Source organism: Notechis scutatus, chromosome 2 (assembly GCF_049901735.1).
Source record: "Notechis scutatus isolate UNSWTSFEM ecotype Mainland chromosome 2, rNotScu1.2, whole genome shotgun sequence".
NCBI classification, from domain to species: domain Eukaryota; kingdom Metazoa; phylum Chordata; class Lepidosauria; order Squamata; family Elapidae; genus Notechis; species Notechis scutatus.
Genome location: NC_142010.1, coordinates 183,135,510 through 183,159,486, shown reverse-complemented (window position 1 = coordinate 183,159,486; position 23,977 = coordinate 183,135,510). Strand labels below are relative to the sequence as shown.

Here is a 23,977-nt window from a genome sequence, read left to right as displayed (position 1 = left end):
AAACATATGTGAAAATAGGTCCTAGCTTTTGACTACCAAAAATACACAAAAATATGTAAAATAGATGTTCTGATGTTTTAGCCTCATTATAAATTACATATAATGTAATTATGCATAACATGTTACGTGTGTGTGTGTTTTACACACACACACACGGATAGATTTTGACATTTGTTGGATTAAAACTTGCACCGAATTACCATAGGTTTTATACTGTTTTTTTCCCTTCAATCTGAGCATGAAATGAAGAGTTTGTATGTTAATTAACAGCCTAATCCAAAATGAAAATAGAACACCCCATCTCTAGAAATATTAAGTCCTGACTGATTCAATAGAAATTTCCTCCTTGGTATGTCCCTTTAGAATGAGCCAGAAAATCCATTTACATTTGCCTCTTTCACTGACCAGATGGATTTAGTAACCATTTGGCTGGGTTTACACAATTGCGTACATCGAAACTAAACATACTTCATGCTTAGGCAACATTTGATTACTCTGTAATTTGTAATCTATGGTTTATGGTGTAATGTACTTTGTGAATTCATCAGCTGTGACATACTTAACAAACCCTGACTTAATTAGATACCAGAATCAAGTTACTAATATTTGTTGTGCTTTGGAATACTGGGAAAAGCATTGTATAATGATTATAGCAATAGCACTTAGACTTATATACTGCTTCACGGTGCTTTACAGCCTCTCTAAGCGGTTTATAGAGTTAGCATATTGCCCCCAGCAATCTGGGTCCTCATTTTACCCACCTCGGAAGGATGGAAGGCTGAGTCAACCTTGAGACAGTGAGACTTGAACTGCCGAACTGCTGGCAGCCAAAAGTAGCGTGTAGTACCGGACTCTAACCACTGCGCCACCATGGCCTATACTTATGGTGACTGTGTGTGTTTCAGTGGGCTTTCCAAGAAGGATATTGGAAATATGATCGTGATTAAAGTTTTACTATGATGGGATACCACGGAATATATGTCTTGCTTTGAATCACCCAAGTTTGGTTAATCAATATTAAGTTTGTATTTGCCCACTGTATATAAAGGTAAAGGTTTTCCTGTCCAGTTATGTTTGGATCTAAGAGGTGGTGCTCATCTCTATTTCTTAGTTTAAGGAGCCAGCGTTGTCCGGAGACATTACATGTGCTATGTGCCGAGGTGATGGAAGGCTACACTGAAGTGATATGCATTTATTTACTTGCATTTACATGCTTTCCAACTGCTAGATGGGCAGGAGCTGCAGCAAGTAATGGGAGCTTACCCTATTGCCTGGGTCTCGAACCCAGGCTGTCAGCTTTCCAGCTGACAACTTAGTATCTTTAACCACTAAGTCATCGCACCCCCTCCCACTGTACATGGAACCTCATATTTTTACGGTATACAAATTGCTATGCAGAAGGCCATTTTGTTGTTGAACAACTCTTGCATATAATGGAGAAAGTTAGAGGATTAGAATTCTTCCTAGATTTTTTGCTGTCTGTGAAAGCACAGGTATCTTGACAATGTCCATTAATTCCTTTATCAAGCTGGATTTTTGTATCAGCTCCAATCCTTTCTCAGGAAAACAAGTACTGCCTTGTTTAAATGCATGCTCTATCTGAGGCTTCCCATTAAAGGCAAATCAGGAATTTTAAGATGTTTTTATTTCACTGGCTTTTTGATCATCTGTTAACCGTTTTATTGAAGGATTAGAAAATAAATGTATTAAAAATGGAAAATGAATTAGTAAACATGGGCTGAATGGTCACTTGGTGACTAGAAAGGAGAAAGTTGAGTTAAGAAAGCCATTTCTTAAATTCTAATATGAGAAAGGAAGGTTAAAATGAAACCATAAGTAGGCAGTATGACTAACAGAAGACTCATCCCAGTTGCTCTGTTTTGAGGTTACAGTACATTATTATCCCAAATTCCAAAACAATTTCCATGCCAGTCTATGTCTTGCAAGTGCCTCCGGGCAGGTGTATTTTTAGTGATTGATTGAATGGTTTGGAAGACTGTTTGACACTTGTGTGTTCTGTTGTGAGGGTAAAAGGCTTTGAAAGAAAGAATGTTTCTTTGAAGTGGTAATGAAGCACTAATGCAGGATGCAAATACCAGTTTGACTCCTTTACTTGAGGTAATGTTTTACTGCCTTAACCTTTGTGAGTGTATCCTGTTTTACTCCATAGCATTCCATTTAATTTTCAAACAGTTAGGTTGAAAAGCTGGGAAGAAATTATGGGGGGAAATATTTGTTTAGACTGAAAAGCAAAATATTATATTGCAATTCCATTGAAAGTTATTTAAGACACACTGAGGACTTCAAATTGGGCTTCCAGAATTCTAGCTATCTCACTGCTTTTGTACATCTTCCATATAATATAATGAATACCAGGGTCAATTTATATTATTGTAAATTGACAATCATGTGGTAAGCTTGAGAAATTGATCACTAGGTTGGATTTAGATTACAGTAAATTTGTTAAATTTAATTCCTTTGAAATCAGTGGGAGAAATTATAGCTGAGTAAAGGGGGAGATTGATTAATCCAGGGTTTTCCAACCTTGGCAAGTTTAAGACAGGTGGACTTAAACTCCCAGAATACTCCAGTCTGGCTGTGGAATTCTGGGAGTAGAAGTCCACTGTCTTAAAATTGTCAAGGATGGAAAACCTGGTTTAATAACTGTGGATCTGGAGTTTGCTTTCATTGTGCTTCAGAATTTCATAAAAGAAAATGTAAATCTTAATAATATTTGAATGTCCTTAGTTGTAGTCATTACACTAAAATGAATAGGATACATTTTTGCCAAATGATGCCAAAATATCACAGTCTGATATTTTGAAGCTGATTTAGCATTAAAACAGCATAAGCACAGAAAAGGAGCAGCTTGAACTGTAAGTGAGGATGCCCTTAATTATACTTTAGTACTGTGAAACTTCCTTTTTTACTAATATGTCTCTTTCTATACAGACATTTAGACAAGTAGGTATTATCTTTTGGTGCCCTTTGTTATACAGAGGGTTGAAGCTATACCACTTTAAATAACTAAAATATTCTCTCACTTCTAATGTCCATAGTAAACTTTCTACTGTTTAGTGACACATTATTTGGTGTATCTGGCTTTGTAAACCAAGTAAATAAATTATTGTGTGCTAATAAACAGTGTTTTGGTGGCCTAAAGGTGGAGCTCTCACCTCCAATCAGGAGAGTTTGATCTTAGGTAGCGGCAGGTATTTCTCTCTCTAGGCGCAAAGAGAAAATAGCAATAACACTTAGACTTATATACCACTTCACGGTGCTTTACAGCCCTCTCTAAGCCATTTACAGAAGTTGCCCCAACAAAATATCTGCTGCTAACTCCGCATAGCCATCAGGAAGGGCATCTGGCTAGTAAACAGTCAGCTCTATGGAGTCATCCCAACTCCACCCCGATGCAAGAGATTACAGGGTTGTTTAAAAAAAAAACCTGTGACAGTAAAACATATTAACCTAATAATGGGTTTATTTTTTAATGAAGCTACTCCAATTTAGTAAATAATTTTTAGACTTTTTTTTTAAATGAAGTTCACTAAAGGGGAAGGAAGCAATATATTTTGCAGACGTTACAATATATTTTGTTAGAATGATTGTGGATGCTGCGTAAAGACACTTGAAAAGTTTATTCATGTCCAATATCTTGTCAAGTGTTCATTAGTAATTTTATTTAAGAAAATTGCTATTAAGATAGATATTTTATGGGGTCACAGTTTATGAACCTGCATTGAGCCCCAGAAAAGAGGTGAGGGTTTAAACAGGATGGAGGCTACAAGAGTGCATCTAAGGGCATATAGCCTTTATTTATTTTCTATTCTATTTATTATTCTATGGCAGGAGTTGGCAACCTTAAACACTCAAAGAACCACAAAGGCCCTAACCGGAACCCCCTGTTCAATTCTGGAGCTGACCAGAAGTCCGGTTCCCCCACCATACACTCTCCTCCTAGCTCAGCATCCTTTTTCCTTTTATTGACTGGCAACAGGGAGTCTCAGCAGAGGGATGAAAGAGCCACATGCGGCTCTGGAGCCACGGGTTGCTGACCCCTGTCCTATGGGATATTCAAATCAGCAAATCCACCCATAGACGAATGCATCTCCCTTTTACCCAATGGGTATATTGGCTGACACCATTTTCTAGTTACCCTTTCTACGGTATTAATTGGTTAATGGAGCAGGGTGATCCTAAGCAAATTATTCTGTTTCCAGACCATTTTATCCATGCCAAAGCAATTTCCTCGAGAGCAAATTGACTCTTCCTTCTCTCCCTCTCTTTCATTTTGGAAGAATCCATCTTCATGTTAATTTAGAGCTATGTCTAAAGGGGCCCTCACAATCTTTCTTATCCATATTTATGGTCTCACGATCACAATTTATTATCTTTTTGCAGATTTCTGTGTGCATGCTCCATTAAAATGTGCATTTTTTTACAATATGGCCTGGAGAGCTAAATCATAATATTTCATAACAGATTATTGTATTTCACTTTGCCTTTTCTTCAAAGGCTCAAATATTAAATAAATTGGTATTGCCAACAGGTATATAGGAGAATTTCAGTATTATGCAACTAGAAGAGATAGTACAGTAAATTATCTTACTTCTGAAAGAAAATATTAGTAAGTTAATAAGTTAAGTTTAGTTGAATTTACTAATTGTGGCTTTGACATTTCACAGACATTGAATGCTGATTTATATTTTCTATGCCAATAATTTTAGGGAAGAGAATGGTCAAGGGATTAAGCATATGAGTTCTTTGCCCCAGTTCAGAATCTGCTCCAAATTTTGGTGTTATCCACTTTTTCCTGGTTTTATACCAGCTTATCTGAAACTAAAGCAAAGCTGTGTTTTCTTCCAAGAGTTAATGGCTCTTAACTCATCCTGGCTCTGAAAGTCAGCATTCTGTTCCACATGTCTGTCTTTTGGCAATGAAGCAACATGCAACCACCATTGAAACTGTTGATAAAAGGACATCATTGCATAAAATCATGCACTTTTGCTTCAAATCTATCTTTTCATCTTCACAGACTACAAAAAAATTTTAACAGAGGGGGAAAAAGGAGTTTGGAAGCTGGAAAGCTTTTCCATATAGCGTTTACTCAGATCTGTAGTAATAAACACAACATGAAGTAAAACTACCCTGTTTCTCCAACAATACGGCCTCCCCCAATAGGAAGTCCCAGCATGTTTTATAGGCATGAAATGAAATTAAGCCCCTCCCCCCCAAATTAAGGCCTATATTAAAACATGCGAAATGGGGGGGAATGGTGGGGGGGGGGCTTGCCGTTAGGAAGTACTTTTGTTGCACACCCGGATATGGTGCTGCCTGCGTTGACCCCGATACGAAGTGCCCCACCAACGCCGAGGTCAACATCCAAGCCATCGCCACCCGCCCGAAGATGCAAGGGGGGGGAATTAAGTCACCCCCGAAAAGACGACCTAGCCATTTTTTCGGGGCTCAAAAAAAATAAGACCTGGCCTTATTATATGAGAAACACGGTATGAAATGAGAAAGGCTACTAGAAGTGTGGGAAATATATATATATATATTGCACATTCTGTATTAGTTTATAATTCTGGATTGTCCCACAAGCTGCATTCAAGCAAACCGAGATACAGTCTCTCCTTCAGATGGAAAAAGGAAGGGGCAGGTAAAATCTAAGTTTCTGTTCTTTCCATGCATTTTTACAACTGTGCATGGGAGCTTAGTAGGAGCTGCAAAAAATAAACTCTACCATCCTGCCAATCAGCTATGCCTTTGTTTGAGATATCCATATATCAGGACTGTCAAACTCGTGGCCCATGGGCTGGATGTGTCATGTACTGGCCACGCCCATGCTGGGTTTAGTGAAGGGGGGAAAGTCATGATAAGTTACATGACAATGCCATTACGATGTGAGTTTGACACCCCTTTCATATATTTTCTTTTCTACCAGTTGCATGTTGTTTTCCTTCCTCAATTGTTGCATATTTTTATACACTATAATCTCTGGTATATTGACATGTTTCTTTTTGTGATACAGGTAATGGAACTAATCTCTGAACATTAGACTGCCAATCTATGGATCATAAAATGTAGGCCTTATGCCACACTTACCACAGAGCATATTAAATAAAAATATGAAATACTATAATAAGTATTTCAGTCAGAATTTTGTGAAAGTATTTTGCTTAACTGCATTCCAGTCAACAATGCTCTTTTCCTGATTGAGCAATAAAGCATCTATTTAGGATTGATTGAAGCTATATTTAGAGCTAAGGTTGCCCTATGAATGCAAATCATAGTAAAGTTGTTAAACGGTGCTTAATAAATTTAAAGAAAAGACAAGGATGCTTGTTGACTTTAAAAAAGAGTTATTTGAAACTTTTCAGCATGCTATTGTATTTGGATGGAAATGGTGTAATCTTGGTGTCTGACCTGAGAGACATCATTACAGGTAGTCTTTGACTGACAAAACACAATGGGAATGAGAATTTGTGTCATAAATCATTGCAGTTGTAAATCAAGTCAGTCCCAATTTTAAGACAATTTTTATGGTTGCTTGTTACGTGAATCACTAGGATCATGAAGCGAATCCAGATTCCCCAATGGGCACTTTTTGCCAGAAATCAGCAAAAAGGTCACAAGTTATGATCAAGTAAACTATAGGGTGTCAAATGTGAACAGGCAGGAATTATTCCGAAAAATAGAACTAGCAGAATCTAAACAATCAGAGAACAAACTATTTTACCTGATTGATGTTTAGAAAGCTGGTCTAAAGCCTTATTTGAACAGAAGTGAAATGGTTTAACATGAACCTGATTTTTTTTTTAAATGGCCAAATGCCAGCACAGAACAATGGGATATATAAAAAGAATATAATCTGATGAAAAGGGGCAGACATCTGGGTAGGGGATGGTTTTATATTTCCCAGCTTGTACCACCAAGAGAAGAATACCATACCTTACCAAAGTAAAAGCTTTCTATGCCTTGAATAGACTAATTTTGCAGTGTTTGAGGAAGTACTATATATATATTGTCCACTGGCAATTTCAGAATCTGCCTATATCACTTTGCACTCCACATCCCTCATGTACTGTTTAATGAGTAAGGTTGCTTAATCATGGCCCCAGCTTGTCATGAAGCTGTTTCCCCAGTTTCAATTGGTCATTCAATCAAATCCACAACCACAGCAAAATCAAGCAGTGGTCCTGTGTTTCTAGAAGAAGGACAAACCCAACTATTTGATATTAAGTGCCAAAAAGGGCAGAGATCTTAATCCTAACAGTCTGGAAGAGATAGAGCTGACCTTTTTTTCAAGTTTGGACTTTTTTCGCGTCACATGAGTTGTATATACTGAGCTTTTTGTCTGAAGAACTCCTGGGCCTAAAAGATTCTGGACTGGATCAATAAATCATACAGTTAGCAGTAAAATTATGTGTCCTGCAAGTGATTTGTTCAAAGGTATTCAGAAAACTTCATGATCATGTAAGGTTACTTCAGCCTCCTTTGTTTGTTTGTTTTTATTTAATGAACGGGTTTTAGGATTTTAATTAATCCAAATATGTGCACTGATGATAAAACTTTTAAGAATAATTGCCTGGAGTATTAGATGCTATTTGATTGATTAATTAGATGCCATCAAAATGGTCCTGATTTCTACCAACCACATAGATTTCTTTATTTCCTATTTCTAAACCACCCATCTTCCTCAAAGAGGGGCTCCATTATGTTTTTAATCTGGACTTTTAGGTCTTCCAGTTGTGGACTCATTGCTACCCTGAGTCCATCCATCCTGCTGCTGGTTACCCTTTTCTTTCCTTTCCTTCCATCTTTCCCAACATTAGAGGCTACTCTAGAGAACTAGGTCTTGTTATAATAATATGTCTGAACTATTGGTAATTTGAGCTTGATGGTTTGTGAGAATGTCAGCCTAATCATTTGTTATCTCCAGTGAATATTCTACATTTGTTTGATGAGCCATTCACTTGTTTTCTTGGTTGTCGTTTAGAAGTCTTCTCCAACATATTGAAAGTGTCAATATGTTTCCTATCATGCCTCATGAAAATCAAATCTGGTACATTATTTACTATATATTTCATAAATGGAAGATAATTCATTAACATAACTATTTTATATGGCTGTGAAGTTAGCTGGATTTTAAATGTGATTTGGAGGACATATAAATGTGTGTTTAGCTCCTTTCAGGAATATTTTAAACCAAAAAGATTTTTCCAGGATTATGTACTGAAAAATGTAGAAGGCAGTTGCTTTAATATAGGCCTATTAAGTTTTGTATGTACATCTATTCAAAATCCAAATCACATTTTGCCTTTCAAATCAAGATCACTGCATACTGCAGTGCCCAGCCTTCAATGTTATAGTTAAATGCAATTCTTAGAATTTATCAGTTGGCTTACTCCCAGATAGCTAAGTATAAGAATGGCAAACCACTTTCAACATTTTCCCCAGAAAACTGCATGGAGTAGTCCAGGCAATTGCCAAGAGTCAACAATGACTCAAAGGTACACACATGCACTCACAAAAATAAATAGAGTGTTAATTGGCATATCTATTATCTTAATTTAAAGTATTAGTTTAGCCCAGTACTTTTTTTATTTGTCATAGCTTTCTGCAACTCAGAACCTTCTAGATTTAATGAAGCTAAACATCTAAGAATTCTCATCTATGCCATGAAATGTGTTTACTTTAATAACAAAGAAACAGTGTGCAAATTTGGGAAGAATGAAGAAACATATCTTGCTAGGCAACATAGCTTTTCCTCTTGAAATATGATATCCTGGAATAATGTAATGTAAAGTTATACTATAGAATTATTTCCTTACTGTATTTTAAGATGCAAGTAGTCCTTGACTTATGACTCCAGTTGAGCCCAAAATTTCTGTTGCTAAGTGAGACAGTTGTTAAGTGAAGTCAAGAATGACCTGTACAGAGAGAGAAATCCTATGTAAAACTTAATTCTACCTGATTTGGTCCCAGATCAGTGTATATGTAACTGGAATCTAACCTTTGCAATTGGAAGACTTTTGAATTTGGACAGTTGAATACTGAATTTAAAGATATGAGAAATTGTCTCAAAAATGTTTGTTATGGTAATCATTCACCATTTTTTCAACTCCTTGGTAAAAAGTTCAAATTTAATATAGATAAACATCATCTGAAAGATTAATAAAAGTAAATAAAACACTTCAAATTATTATAAATGGTAAAAGCAAAATGTTAAAGGATTTTAAATACTTAAATCTTACTAAACCATAAAAGTACTTATTGAAATACTAACACACTGAGTTAGCAAAATACTGAGTATAAATTTGTGTTTGTGTATATATAGATGTTATGATTACCGACAAGAGACCTAACAGGAAACATAAAACAGCATAGAAAGCATAGAAGTTTTGTATATTTGTGCAAAGGTCTAACCTTTAGAGTATTTCCCTGGGTAGAATAATACAAACTAGGAAAAATAAATTGCAACCCTCTTGGAGTTCCCATCTGACAATAAAAAAAGCAAATGCGATTGTCTTCAGAACAGGTGGAACTTCTATTAGTAAATAGAATTATGAGAGTAGGCACAAGATGCTGTATAAAGGACACTTGAAGAAACACAGGGTTAGTTAGAGTCTCAGATTCTTCCAGATCTCAGAAATACGATTACTCTACAAGAAGGATGTTGTTATACCCTGTATCCAGTTTGACTGAAGGCAAGATATTAAAGCTAGCTAAGGAGAAGTCCATAAAGTCCATTGGGCAGATAATATTGAATTTGCTTTTTTAAAATTTACAAGTGTAAAGTATTTCCTATTCATGGTTTACCAGTATTCATTACCAAATTCAGTTTATATCCAAATTAGAAAAAGGTTTTTTTAATTTCTTATTTTATGTTAATAGCTGTATTTGGTTTACAATCACTGTGTAGCATTATATTTATTCTTCCATTTTCAATCGTCATTGATAACTTCAGAAAAAAGGAAATCTCAAATGCTGAGGTAAGGAGAAATCTTGGTTTGGTCTTAAGATGGTGTAACTTATTCTGAAAAAGTTACTAAATTAAAAGACTCTTCAATGTTTTGGTCTGTTTTGTTTTCTGACACTTCCAGAGTCCGAAAAGTTGTCTCGGCACTTTCTTTCTTTCTTTCTAATAACATTGAAAGAGATAAAATGATACTGAAGAAGTAACTGCAAAGAACTCTGAGCATTTCTGGAAATTGCAGCAGTAATAGCTGTCAATCACTTAATTGTTCTTTTAAAGTCATTTATGGTCCAGGTCTAATTATTAAATGTCAAGTTTGTACTGTATAAAAGCTTCCCCCCACAGGAGTTGGTATAATGTCTTTTTGTATCCAACAACACACAAAGCACATTCTCCCACTCATTTCCCAGCATAATTTTTCAGAATTTAACTGAAGATTAAGGTAAAATGCTCTTCTATTCAGAGGGAGAAAAAAAAAGAATTATCAACAGAAATCATGCCTAAATGTTAACAGGTGCTATGCCGAAATATTTTTAATAGAAACTCTTTTAAAGAGGTATAATCATACTTCCTATAGTATTCGCTTTTATAATTGAATTATGGTACCTATCATGTAAACATGAAGTAATAACATTACATTCATCATAAGTTATATTCACGATTTCATCTGACATCCTCAATTCCAAGTTTCCAATAATATAGAATTTGTGTTTTTAGTTTAAGCCAGATTAAACTACAAAAGTTCGCCCTTTGATTTAGAAAACTGCATAACAATTGCCCGCCTTTTACAACATTTTTAAATTTTATTTTATTGGGGCTGTTTTTCATCAGTGGGCCAAGGCCACATGATTGATATCATTCCCCCTTGAAGAAAATTCTGACTTCAACTTGCACCTCTGTATACAAAAATCTAGTGTGGTGTGAATGAAACAGAATCTTTTCTGGTCAGTAGTGTAAGGGACAAATTATTTTACCAACTACTCTTTCAAACAGTTGAACTTATCTCCAGCGAGTAATTGGTTCTCTGCTTGTGGCATACTCTATCGCTTTGTGAATTTCATAAAATAAAACTTATGAAATAAATATGACCTATATCACAATTATTGCTGCACAAGAAGTACTTAGGCTTTGCTTTTGATTTCATGATTCTGTATTGGCATAGATTTTCATGAAAAGTGTGTATTCGTCATTTTTATTTAAATAGGGGAAAAACACTAAATTTCACAATAATAAGAAAGATTTCAACCATATGTGAACTGCTGCTGGCTAATACGGGCAACTGCTGGATGATTTTGCAGGAGAAAAAAATATTGTGCCAAAAAAGATACAAGACCAGCCCTCCCCCAATAATGTTACATATTTGGTATGTATTCAGAAATGTTACATATGTGCATACACAAAATGTTGGATGAGGTATGGATATGCAAACATTAAAATCAGCTGCATTTGTACAAATACTAAACGGAATTCCAGGACATTTGTGTATGTAACTAAAAACAGCAGTGATATGCACTAATGTTTTATTTTTATTAATCACATTTATATGGCTGCGTTTCTGATGGAAAGTGACTCTCTGCTCTCTGTTGTTCTCGGTTGCTTAATTTCAAAAATATAATTTCATAGTTTCAAATGAATTAATGGACTTATTCCCAAGTGCTTTAATCCTTTATATGCAGTTATCTGAAGAGAACATTCATTAAAAATAAGGAGAGCTGCTTACATAGAATGCGGTTTTTCTTTTCTTTTCTTTTCTTTTTGTTTGTTTTAAGGTAACTATAAGGCACTTCCTTATCCAACTCTCTTTAGCTGCATGGATAGAATTATAAAGTACAGTAAATCAATAAACATCAGTAAAGGATTGACAGAAAACCATAGCCAGTTCAAAGTTCTTTATAACTATGTACATAAATGTTGACAATTAGATTTCAGTGAAATCTGTGGAGAAATATTTGTATCAATGTAAAAATATACTGGGCATATCCTGAATATTAAGATATCTGGCATGACAGTATTTAAGAAATAAAAATATGAATGTTATAAGTATCAATATCATTGGACTGAGATCGCTTGTGGCTACGTAGGGATTCTAGGCTGATCCCTCTTTTAACTTACCACCATGTAGGACAAGGAGTGGCGGAACCTGGCGGCAGAGTTAAAAGAGGATCAGCCTAAAATCTCTCTTAGACTGCCACAAGCAACGTCCAACCCACTCTTGAAATTCATTGACCTTTATCTAACTCCAAGCAAGTGCTTGACTCTTAGTTGAGAAGATTCCTGTGCAGAGGCTATGTAGCAATAAATAAATAGCCATCTTAAAAGTACAGAGGTAGTTATCTTTTAAAAATAATTTGTAAAAGCTACTCTTTCATTGTAAAAAACAAAATCTGGTGTAGGGAGGGAGATCTTGGGGGAGCAGGCCACTTTGCCTTCCAGTTCTGTCCCTATCTATCTATCTATCTATCTATCTATCTATCTATCTATCTATCTATCTATCTATCTATCTTTTGGAAACTGCCCATCTGCTTCACAGATTGATTCTGGGCCATATGCTAGTAAAAAAGATTAAAACATAAAAACAGTATTTGAAATTTATAATTTTAAAAAGGCAATGACGGATTAAAATTAATATTAAATATATATTAAAGGCAGGGGAGGGCTTTCAGGGTGCTTAACAGCCCGAAGGGTACATGCTCTTTTGTGAGCCTCAATGAAGGCCACGGAGCCGTGTCTTTAACACCTTTCCAAAAGGCCAGAAGAATGGACTCCATATTTATCTATCCTGTACCTTATAACAGGGGTCCCCAACCACCGGTCCACGGACCGGCACCGGTCCGTGGAACAAATCCTACCGGGCCGTTGGTTTGCTGGGCGCCGCCATCTTGTTTTGATGAAAAAGTGCTTCCGGTGAGCTTTTCCGGGTAGAAAGCCATTTCTACTGGAAAGCTCACTGAAACGCATGCCGCTCATCTTGTTTGATGAAAAGTGCTTCCGGTGAGCTCACCGGAAGCACTTTTTCATCCAAACAAGATGGCGGCGCCAGCTGATGCCGGCACCGGGCGCGGCGCCCAGCTGATGCCGGTACCGGGCGCGGCATAAAAAAGGTTGGGGACCACTGCCTTATAATAATAAAATAATTCAGCCTCTAAATGTATTTTTAAAACTTTAAAAATTACAAAATGTTACAGATCTGTTGCTTCTTTTTGCCAAGTGAAGGAACTAGAAGATGCTGTGATATTCACATGACATGTTCTGCCTTACACTGTCAATTACAAAGAAAAATTAGTATTAGCGTGGAAGAAATTATTTTTTTCCAGCTTCACTATTCTTTCCAGCCCTAGGACAAAACTTTGTCTTTGTAACTTCCATAATTGCAGTTCAAGTGAAAAACAAATGTTAACATCTAAATACTCAATAAGTTCATTTAGAAAGGCCTTTAATGGTCAGGATAGAAGCTTTATAAAGCTTTCCTTGACCAGAAGTTGGCTTCATTGTGATATTTTGTAAGAGGAGAATTAAAACAAATGAATTACCAGTCTTTCCATTATCTCAGTGCTTACATTAGTGTTTTGATTTCCTGAAGTTGATTCTTCAAATTGTAAAAGTAATTTACAATTCAGGAAAACAAAACATAAGAAATGTATTGATATATTAGTCCTGGAACATACAGTACTAATTGTATATTAATTACTCCCCTGTGTCCATATTTGTAGAACTGCACTATCCACATCACAGATTGAGCCTGGTAGATCACCTGATGAATCTGGTAACTCTGAAAAAGGTCATTGCTTTACTGCTGATATACATTGTAGATTATCAACTTTACATATGTTAAGTCAACATGATACATGCTTGACATAAATTTATACTTTAAACACTGTGATTTTTAGATCTGGAAGTTCAAAATATGATTCCTTTGAGATGTAGATTTGTAATTCCTTTGATTCTTTTGTACACTTAGACAGGCATTATCTTTTTATACACGTGTGTGTGTGTGTGTGTGTGTGTGTGTTTTCTTAAGTTTTCACGGGTACTTACATGTATGGTATTCAGCTTTGTTCGGGTATTTTCCCACGTCATTGTAGTTGTGCTTTTAAAGTTGTAGCAACGTTTCGGCAGAATCTCATCTGCCATCATCAGGCTTCTGTATTGTGTCCGTCTGTGAGTCAGGCCCCCACAGTTGTTTCAGTTTTAAATTTGGGGCAGCCTATTGCTGTGCCAGAATGGTTTTTTCTTCATCCTGATTGGTTGGGAATCTTGGTCTGTGTTTATTGGTTTTGGAGTTTGCTGTGTTCTGCTTGATTGGTGTTTCTAATATCTTCTGTCTGTTTTGTGGCTCTTTTTGTATCTTGATTGGCTGGCAACATTGTGTTCCTTTATTGGAGGCCTTTTGTGCAGCTTGGCTCTGGGTAAACGGACGGCTATCATTTGTTAGGAAGCTAGGTTTCATCTGGGTGCCTGGTTGGGGTGTGTTTGAGCTGGAGGTATCAGGGGGGATCTGTTTGTGCCCAGGTGTTTGCCTGGCTAGTGGTGTGGAGATTTTTTTGTTTGTGAGTGCAGGCTTCCAAATGATTGACAGTCTGGTGGAATCATCTCTTCTATTCATGCTTTCTGGTCTTTTTTCAATCTCTATGGCTTCTCTGATGACTCTGTGGCTAGGGTTTTCCATAGTGGCCAGGGTTTTGGTGCCATTGAAGTTGATGCTATGACCTGTGGCTTCCATGTGTTGGACTAGTGAGGAAGTGTGTTCCAGCTTTTTGACTGCATTTTTGTGTTCATCCAGGCGGGTACTTATTCTTCTATTGGTCTGTCCAATGTATGTGGCCGGGCATGATGCACAGGGGACTTCGTATATGCCTTGGTTTTCCAGGTCAATTTTATCTTTGGGGTTTCTAAGGATGGCTGCTATTTTTCTGTCTGTTTTGAAGGCAGTCTTGATGTGATGTCTGTGTAGTATCTTACTAATTTTGTCTGTAGTGCCTCTTATGTAGGGCAGGACAGCTGTTCCATAGGTCTGTTCATCTTCTGGGTCTCAATTAGGTCATAGCATCAACTTCAATGGCACCAAAACCTTAGCCACTATACAAAACCCCAGCCACAGAATCATCATACATACATACATACATACATACATACATACATACATATATATATGTGAAAAAAATCCAAATAATACATGTAGTCCAAACGCTGGACTAACCTAAAATAGCTGTTCTGCAATTACAAGTCGGTTCATTTATCTACGTCAGAGCTACGTCAGTCACTAGAAATTTTTAGTGCACATGTGGGCTACACTTCCATTTCGGGAATAGCAAGGACCGGGTCAGTTTCCAGCAAGACAGGAATCATTTATCATTTGACTGGAGGTGAAATTGCTGACTTGGCATCTGTTATTGAGTGAGTCTAGTCATATAGAATTGACTCAGCTAGGACAACCTGCGTTCTTGCAAATAATAGTTTGCCTTATTTACCTTCTAACTAGTTGCTAAAACTTATTTCCTTTCTCTCAGATGAGCTGCAGTGACATTTTGACCTTCTCAATAAAATGTGTTCTCTCTGTGTTAAAAGGAAGTGAGTCATCAGTAGAAAGCAACTGAGGATCACTGATTTCTTTTTGAAATTTAGTTCTACCTCTTTCGATAATTAAACCAAATGTAGTTTCCACATCTTAACTGATGCTCTTTTCTGAAAATGGGGAAGAGGACCCATTTAGGTGATCCTTGTGGGATCTGATAAGTTTTTGAATGCTGTAAGGGAATTTTTTCTGGACCGCTAATTAGAGTTAGGGGTAGTACACAAAGTATTATTGAACCATCTATGGATGGATACCTATGATGTGGTGCCAAGAGTTCATGTTTTGTCCCAATGCTATCTAAAATTTATAATATTTATAATGAAGCAGTCAGATGTGATTGTTAGGAATTTTGGGATTGCATGTCAACATGCAGGTGACACTCAGCTCTATTTCCCTATCTTATCTAGATCAGAAGAAATTGTGCATGTCATTAACAAATGCCTGGATACACTGATGGGTTGGATAAGGGCCAACAGATACTAATATAGGTAGTCCTCGATTTATGACCATAATTCAGGCCCAAGTTTCTGTTGCTAAGCAAGATAGTTGTTAAGTGAGTTCTGTTCCCTTTTACAACCTTCCTTGCTGCAATTGTTAAATGAAAGTAGTTAAATTAGTAGCACAGTTGTTGAATCTGCCTTCCCCATTGACTTTGTTTGTCAGAAAGTCGCAAAAAGTGATCACATGATTCTGGGATACAGCAACTGTTATAAATATGAGTCGGTTACCAAATGCCTGGATTTTAATTACGTGACCATGACGCTGCTACAACAGTTGTAAATGTGAAAAATGGTCATAAGTCACTTTTTTCAGTGTGGTTGTAAGTTCGAACAGTCACTAAATGAATTGTTGTAGCTTGAGGACTACCTGTAAAGCAAAGACTTCAGGGCTTTGTGGTTCCTGGGTCTGAAAATTCTAAATAGAGCTATGTACATTCTTCAAGAAGTAGTTGATCTGACCTTTGTGTCAGCGTTGTCAGGATGGCTAGAAATGTTTACTTTCAAGTTGTTTATGCCCAAAAAGGGAATAGTCAACATACAATCTGCCTTGCTAAATCTGTTCATTTCTTAGACTATTGCGATGCATTTTATGTGGATTGTCATTGAACTTTGTCTAGAAGTTGCAAAAAGGTTATAGGTGAGGCAGCCCAACTATGCATGTGTTGGCAGAAAGCTGGCTAGGTGTGAGAACCCGGTGCGAAGAAGCCAATATCCATGCAGGATTGAGGAAAGGCAAAACTCTTTTATATCTGTACAGTTTCACATCCAAGGAGCATGTCAGAAATCAGGGACAGTTACTTTTATACAATTTATTACAGCACGGGTGTCAAACTTGCAGTGTCACGTTACCATCATGTGGCGTATCACGTCATTTTTCCCTTCATGGAGCTGGGGTGGGTGTGGGCTGTGCATGACGCATCCGGCCCGTGGGCCACCAGTTTGACACCCCTGTATACAGGAAACAAATGTAAAAGAATTGTTGATTGGTTACCAAGTTACATGATAGTCGCACATGCGCACAAAGCAGAGCCATTCCATAATTCTCCATTAATTATTTATTATCATACATTGTAAGTTGACCATCTCTGGATGTGTCCTATGGTAGTCCTCAACATATGATCACAATTGAGCCCAAAATTTCTGTTGCTAAGCGAATTTTCTTAACTTTGTTAGACTTTGCTTGTTGAATTTTGCTGGTCAAAAGATCGCAGAAGGTGATCAAGTGATCCCAGGACACTGCAACCATCATAAATATGAACCAGTTACAAATTTTGGTCACATGATCCCAGGGATGCTGCAGTGGTCACAACTGAAAAATGGTCATTAATCACTTTTTTCCCAATGCGGTTATAACTTTGTACAATCACTAAATGAACTGTTGTAAGTCAAGGATTATCTGTATGCATGATGAACTTTGCTTAACTTCAGACCCTTGTTCGGAGATTACCAACTGCTGCTTAAGCTAAATATCAAGTCACCTTCCTTAATAACGGGTTCATTTGCAAGGTATCTTATAAGCAGCTAAGTGTAGTTAGCCTATGTTGGAGGCATTTGTAGTCAGCCCTACTATGTGTTTGTGATTGACTTCCCAACTCTTGCCAAAATATGTTATAAAAATGCTACTTCTTGCAGGAAAAGGCATAACTAATAACTGCTAAAGTTAATTCACAACTTATCAAAGCCTCTAATTACTTATTGAGAAGTTAATAAATCACAAGACCCTCAAACTGAAGAGGGTATCATACCTATAAGTAAAAACTAGGCAAATTTCCACTCTTCCTACACGTATGTTATATCTGTGGAAACAACTCCAGTTAGCTACAGAGCCGGAGTCAAAGTTTTGGTTACGATACGGAAGGACAACTTGTAATCAGACTACCTACCAATTTTTTCCTTGTTATAGCCCAAGTTAGTTACTAAGCTAATCAGGGTTCTGTCAAGTGTACTACGAATCACTGACTTCCCCCAGCAGCTACTTATAGGTGGGTCTTTTCTGTGGTAGTATCGTGTTTTTTGTTCCCTGAAATTCAGGAGCTGCCTGATACATTTCCTTTTAGGTACCTTTTTACATCCTGGCCTTCCCGGTATGAATTGTGGGAGATTGGTTCAATTTTCCCTAATCATCTTAAATGCATTTCTTTGATTATGGTTGATATTGTTTAACACCGCTTTATGTACCGTATTATTGAATTATATATTTTATTGGTGTGTTTACAGTAAGCTGTTCTGAGGTGTTATGGCATAGCAAGCAGTATCTAAATATACTAGATGGTGATGATATTGATGGTGGATGATACGATGGATAGGTGGAATTGGCGGGACTGATCAAGGCAGGATTTTCCATTTTCTTCTGGATTAGTTGGGTTTTGTTCTCCCCTCCTTTCCCTCGCCTCTCTCTCTTTCATTATTTCATTCGTTATTTTGAGGTAATTTTAAAATTTACATTATAATTTTAATATGTTTTCCACTTCGTCAACATTGTCCTATTGATTTTTGGATTTTTGCACTGACAAGTTCCTACAAGATTGTTGGAGAAAGCTTCAGGAGTCACAAAACAGTTTAGGCTAACAGTTTTGATCAAGCAAGATACCTCCAGTGAATTTGGGAAAGTTCCACTCCAAATCCCCCACTACCCTAAAAGCCAGGACTTGGATGCAGGAGGATCTATCATATAATGTAAAAGTATGTGGCACATCTAAATAGATAACACTTCAAATCATGAAATATGTGGTATCTGATGGAATTAGGATCATATTTCCTCCTTCTCTTCATCTGAACTTGGAAATAAATGTTTAAAAGCTTCTGCTTCTAATCAGTGGCAAATTATAGGTTCTACTACATACAAAGGCAGCAAACTAAGCTTCCCCAACTAACAGTTTGTTGTACTTAAAGACAACAGGAAAATATTACTTTCTAATGAGGAACAGAAACGTCTAATCTCTTCCCCCATTGATAAAGGAAGGAAGGAAGGAGTATGCAAGATCAGGGCTGTAGTGTTTCTTCCCACTCTTCCAGTTTGTGGTTTGGGATAAGAACATTGAAGAACTCTGCATTTTCTAGTAGGCAAAAGGACAAATATATATTTAACCAGCACAAAAGTTTCTAAATATTTTTAGGATTCTGGAGGTAGTGCTAACATTAAGGCTAACCTACAACTGAAAAACTTTTGCTTCAATGCACTTCCTAATTCTGCAGAAATCCATGAGTTATTTTTTTAAAATAGATTTTGATTTTAGTTTGCGGCTTGTGATATATAATTTATAAACAAAAGAATATATTGTTAATGTAACAACTGTTGAAAGTTGTATGTATTTTTCTATATCGACATTTTATATTAGGCATTGAAAAATGTGCATGTCCTTATGCATTTTGCTTTTTGTTAAATGGTTATTCATCTAAAAAGGTTGTGCTATTGAGAATTGTGTTTAATGTCTCCTAAGGTTTTAAAGACTATTTCTGTCTTTTAGAGATAAATATCAGCATGACTGAGAACTGATCAAGAATTTATTCGTAACACCTGAAGTGTAGAAGACAGAAGGTTCTTTAAAAAAAACAATCCATTTTGCTGGGTAAATATGGCAGATCCTTCAGCGGAAGTACCTTTTTTTATGATGACACAGCCAGAAATAATTGAAGTAAGTTGAAAAAGTTCTAAACTTAACTGTGCTCTTTCATATACAACTTTGATGCCTCCAAACTAGCAGACTTTAGATATCTCAGATTTTATGTTATATGATCATGTGATTTCCTTATGGCAGAATTGGCCAGTAAATTAGTAAGGATTTATTAGTAGTAATATCACTTAGACTTACATATTGCTTCACAGTACTATGCAACCCTCTCTAAGCAGTTTACAGAGTTCAGCATATTGGCTCCAACAATCTGGATCCTCATTTTACCAACCTTGGAAGGATGGAAAACTGAATCAACTTTGAGCCTGTCACAATCAAACTGCCGGCAGTGTAGTAAGTTAGCCTGCAATACTTTATTCTAATCACTGCACCGCCATGACTCTTTCATTTTAATGATTGTGCTGATCTTCTATTTTTTAAAAAAACAAAACAAAATTAAGACATTTTGTTGTGAGGAAGTAATAAAGATAGGTCTAAAGATATAATTGTGACAGCTTTAGATGAGATTCAAATCCTTTCAAAAACACAACTAGGGAAACTTCCGAGACTTTGTAGAATTTGAAATATCTTTTATTTTCTCCTTACTTCAACACATGGAGTAAGTGGTGTTCCAAGGCGTAAGTTATATCCAATAGGACGCTGGAATTGTTTTCATACCTTTGCCTAGCCTGCCCTCGGTGAGGTGTCACTAAAAGGATCATTGTTTGCATTGCCACAGGATTCTATTTACATAGTGGTTTTATACGTAAATATGATCAAGGAAAATCTAGCACAGCAAGGAAAACCTTAGGGCAAATCTACACAATCTCCTTGTCCTGGAATGAGAACAGACTACTGTCTTTTTCTCAAGGGCATGTCTTCAGGACTCTGCCTGCAGTGTCCTCCTGCAGCTGAAGCAGACCAAAGATGGTTTAAGATGGTATGTTCTAAAAGTGTTTTTTCTAATATACCACCTGAGGAATCTACATGTAGGTAATAAAGAATGTATGGATATGCTTGGAGGAAGCAACCATAAATTTGCAGGCAGTGTTGTGACTTTCGGTTCTCCTGGTTTCCTGGGACACCATCCTCCTCATTCTTTTCCCTGACTTCTTTTCCTGTCCCGTCAGGCCTCTCCTTACAATGAAGCATAGAGCTAATAAAAACATATATTGTATTTCATATATGACATTCTGAAACAATAAAAGTAGCTCGTACATTATATGTAAGAACACTAACTATACAACGTGAAGATTGTTTGTGACAAAAACAAATGGAAAAAACTAATTCAATTTATTGAACAGCAGAAAATATGCATTAGAACCAAATGATGTATTTCTTGGTTCCTAGATTTTCTAATAAAGATGCATTATCCACATACAGTAATACAGTTGAATCATTGATAATTGGAATGTGCCTTAGAGATTATCTAATCCAATTTCTTACTCAGATCTGAAGCATCCATGACTTGTGGCCTTTGTTTACGCACCTGTACAAAGAAGACTCTGTGGCATTGTAGAACAGTTTTTATTGTTAGAAAATTATTCATCATGTCCAATGAAATCTATTCCATTGTAATTTAAACCCATTGTTTTTTGTCTTGTCTTCTCAACTCTGTGCGGTTTCATTGTGTTGCAGAAGTTAAAGATTAAGACTGGCACTGGAGAGACCCAGATTTTAATACACTGAAATTAGCTGGGTGACTATGGGCCAGTCACCTCTCTCAAACAAACCTACTTCACAAAGTTGTTGTGGAGGGTGGGAGAATGGAGAAGGGAATGCAATGTTCAATGCCCTGAGTTCCTGAATGAAAGACAAGATACAGTCATACAAATAAATAAACAACTCGGACACAATTTTGTCCAATCCTCTATATGAGAACCCTTCAGATACTAGAAGACAACTATCATTTCAGTCTTCTCTTCTCCAGACTTGAGATACACCACAGTCTTCTCTTCTCCAGACTTGAGATACACAACATTTCCAGCAATTCCTTTTAAAGTTTTCTTTCCAAGCCTCTTCTTGATTGCTTTCCTATAGACATCTTCTAATTTGTCAGTATCCTTTATAAAATGAAGTCAGTAAAATAACATATTTTATAACAATTTTTGGGAACTTGAGCTTTTGGATAAGTTTTTTGCAATAAATGTTTGGGTATTTAAAGTATTGCATTATTATTTTTGACAGCCAGTTTGGAGTAGCGGTTAAGAAACCAGACTAGAAACTAGGAGACTGTGAGTCCACAAACCACCTGGGAGACTTTGGGCCAGTCTCTCTCACTTAGCCCTAACAAGGAGGCAATAGCAAACCATTTTCTGGGACTTGTCCACTTGCAATATCTTGTCCAGGAAGTCACTAGAGGTCAAGACTGAATTGAAGATGCATGCATGTGCACACACATACACAGATCCATATAATTTCTCTTCCTTGAAAGTTTTACATTATGGCCCAGGATGATATTTTCATATCTTCCGTCTGTTTTGATAGTCTGTAGTACAAAATAATATTTTTATGGGTACTGTATTCTTACCCACATGCTCTTCTTGGGTCATGCCCTTTGTCCTAAAATTATAAAGAAAAAACATCTGAATGTCCAGCTCCTTCGTCCTTTGTCAGGAACTTTGTTGGCTCTTGGAACGTCTTCATGGCTATGGCTGGCCACGTCCTTATTCCCAAATGAATCAATAAGTCAGACAGAACTTTGAAAGTAAAAGATGATCACAAATGATTTCCTGTTCTTAACACTTTCATTGGCACACACAATAAATGCTGCTGCTTTTTAATCTGCATTGAAGGCTAATATTGAAGAATTTTCTCTAGTACTTTTGCACTATAAAGACTAACACTTCAAAGATAAGATCTTAACATCCCATATCAATCAGTGACGTTGCCTAAACCCCTCTATCTCAGGGATAAAAAAAAGTATTTTATTTCTTCTGGGACCTTAGTTTTAATGCCGAGTTAATAGCTAGTTTTTATTTTGTTTTCCAAATAAATTTATTAACTAATTTTTGTCAATCTTGCAAAAGTTTTTCTGGGACTGAAAGTAGCACCATTTAAAATTTTAGAAAAATATCTTAGGTAATCATTTTAATAATCATAACTGATGCTAACCCAAGACAGTTTTAATTTTTTCTGCCTTTCAAAACATTGAATTTCTCTCCACAATTTGGTGTAACTATTGTCAAATAAGTCTTTGTTACTGCCTGTCAAATATAGTCCCAAATGTTTTGTTGAACCTTTTATTTAGTGTCAACCTGACTCTTTCTGCACAAAGCTTTCTTTTTCTTGGGATAAGTGACTTATCTTTGTGTTTACACATTGTTATATCTTGAGAAAAACTTTTACCAAAAGTTTTGTTTTAGTTAGCTATTTATTGCATGTTGAAGCTGCATCATGATGATGTATGCATCATCCACATAGTATTTTGATGAGATAATGAATTTAATGAATTTAGTTCTATAAATATACTAAATTAATTGATGAATTTTACATTTTATAATTGGGAACCTTTATTTGTTAAATATATTTTTCTTTATCCAGGGCTCATTCCTCTTTTTTCTCTATTGCGGTAGCTATTCATTCTGATCCTTTATTAAATATTTAATAAAGAAATTAATAAATATTAAAAAGTCACGCTATTGGTCTATTTCAGGGGTCTTCAAACTTGACAACTTTACTCCCAGAATTCCTCCTTCAGTCATGTTAGCTCAGGAATTCTGAGAGTTGAAGTCCACAACTCTTAAACTTGCCAAGACCCTTGGTCTATTTAGTCCACTATATTGATGATATTCCAGACAGACATTTTTTCAACTGCTCTTGGGGTTGCTGCCATTGAACCAGAAATCTTTTACATAGCACATTCACATTACCATTGCACTGTATCTCTTGGATTAAAAACCAAGCAAACTTGTGTAAGGTTTATACACATGCCACTGGACAATTCAGTTTAATACAACTCCAACAAGCAAGTATGCTATAACATTTCTATAATCTATAGCAGGGGTCTTCAAACTTGACAACTTTAAGACTTGTGGACTTCAACTCCAAGAATTCCTCCTCCAGTCATGTTAGCTCAGGAATTATGGGAGTTGAAGTCCACAAGTCATAAACTTGCCCTTGATCTGTAGGAATAAAAGGTTAGAATTATCCCTTTCAGAATGTCACACTTTGCATTATAAGTTATATTCATTTGTCTTTTCTTAGCTCTCCCTAAAACATATTGTCTTCCCCTTTTTAAAAACTCATCTTTGTGTGTGTGTATGTGTGTGTGTGTGTAGTAATTTCAGAATGCATAAATAGTAAGAAAGGT

General features: G+C 36.3%; 1 protein-coding gene across 2 annotated transcripts in view; it reads left to right on the top strand.

Moving 5' to 3' along the window:
* LPAR1 (lysophosphatidic acid receptor 1) overlaps positions 1–23,977 on the top strand; it is a 61,134-nt gene that overhangs the window by 7,642 nt on the left and 29,515 nt on the right. For both annotated transcript variants that reach the window (XM_026672296.2, XM_087957595.1), the window contains exon 2: positions 19,522–19,689. In XM_026672296.2, the coding sequence (XP_026528081.1) occupies positions 19,630–19,689 (60 nt within the window). In that variant the 5' untranslated portion in view covers positions 19,522–19,629. The remainder of the gene's footprint in view (positions 1–19,521; positions 19,690–23,977) is intronic.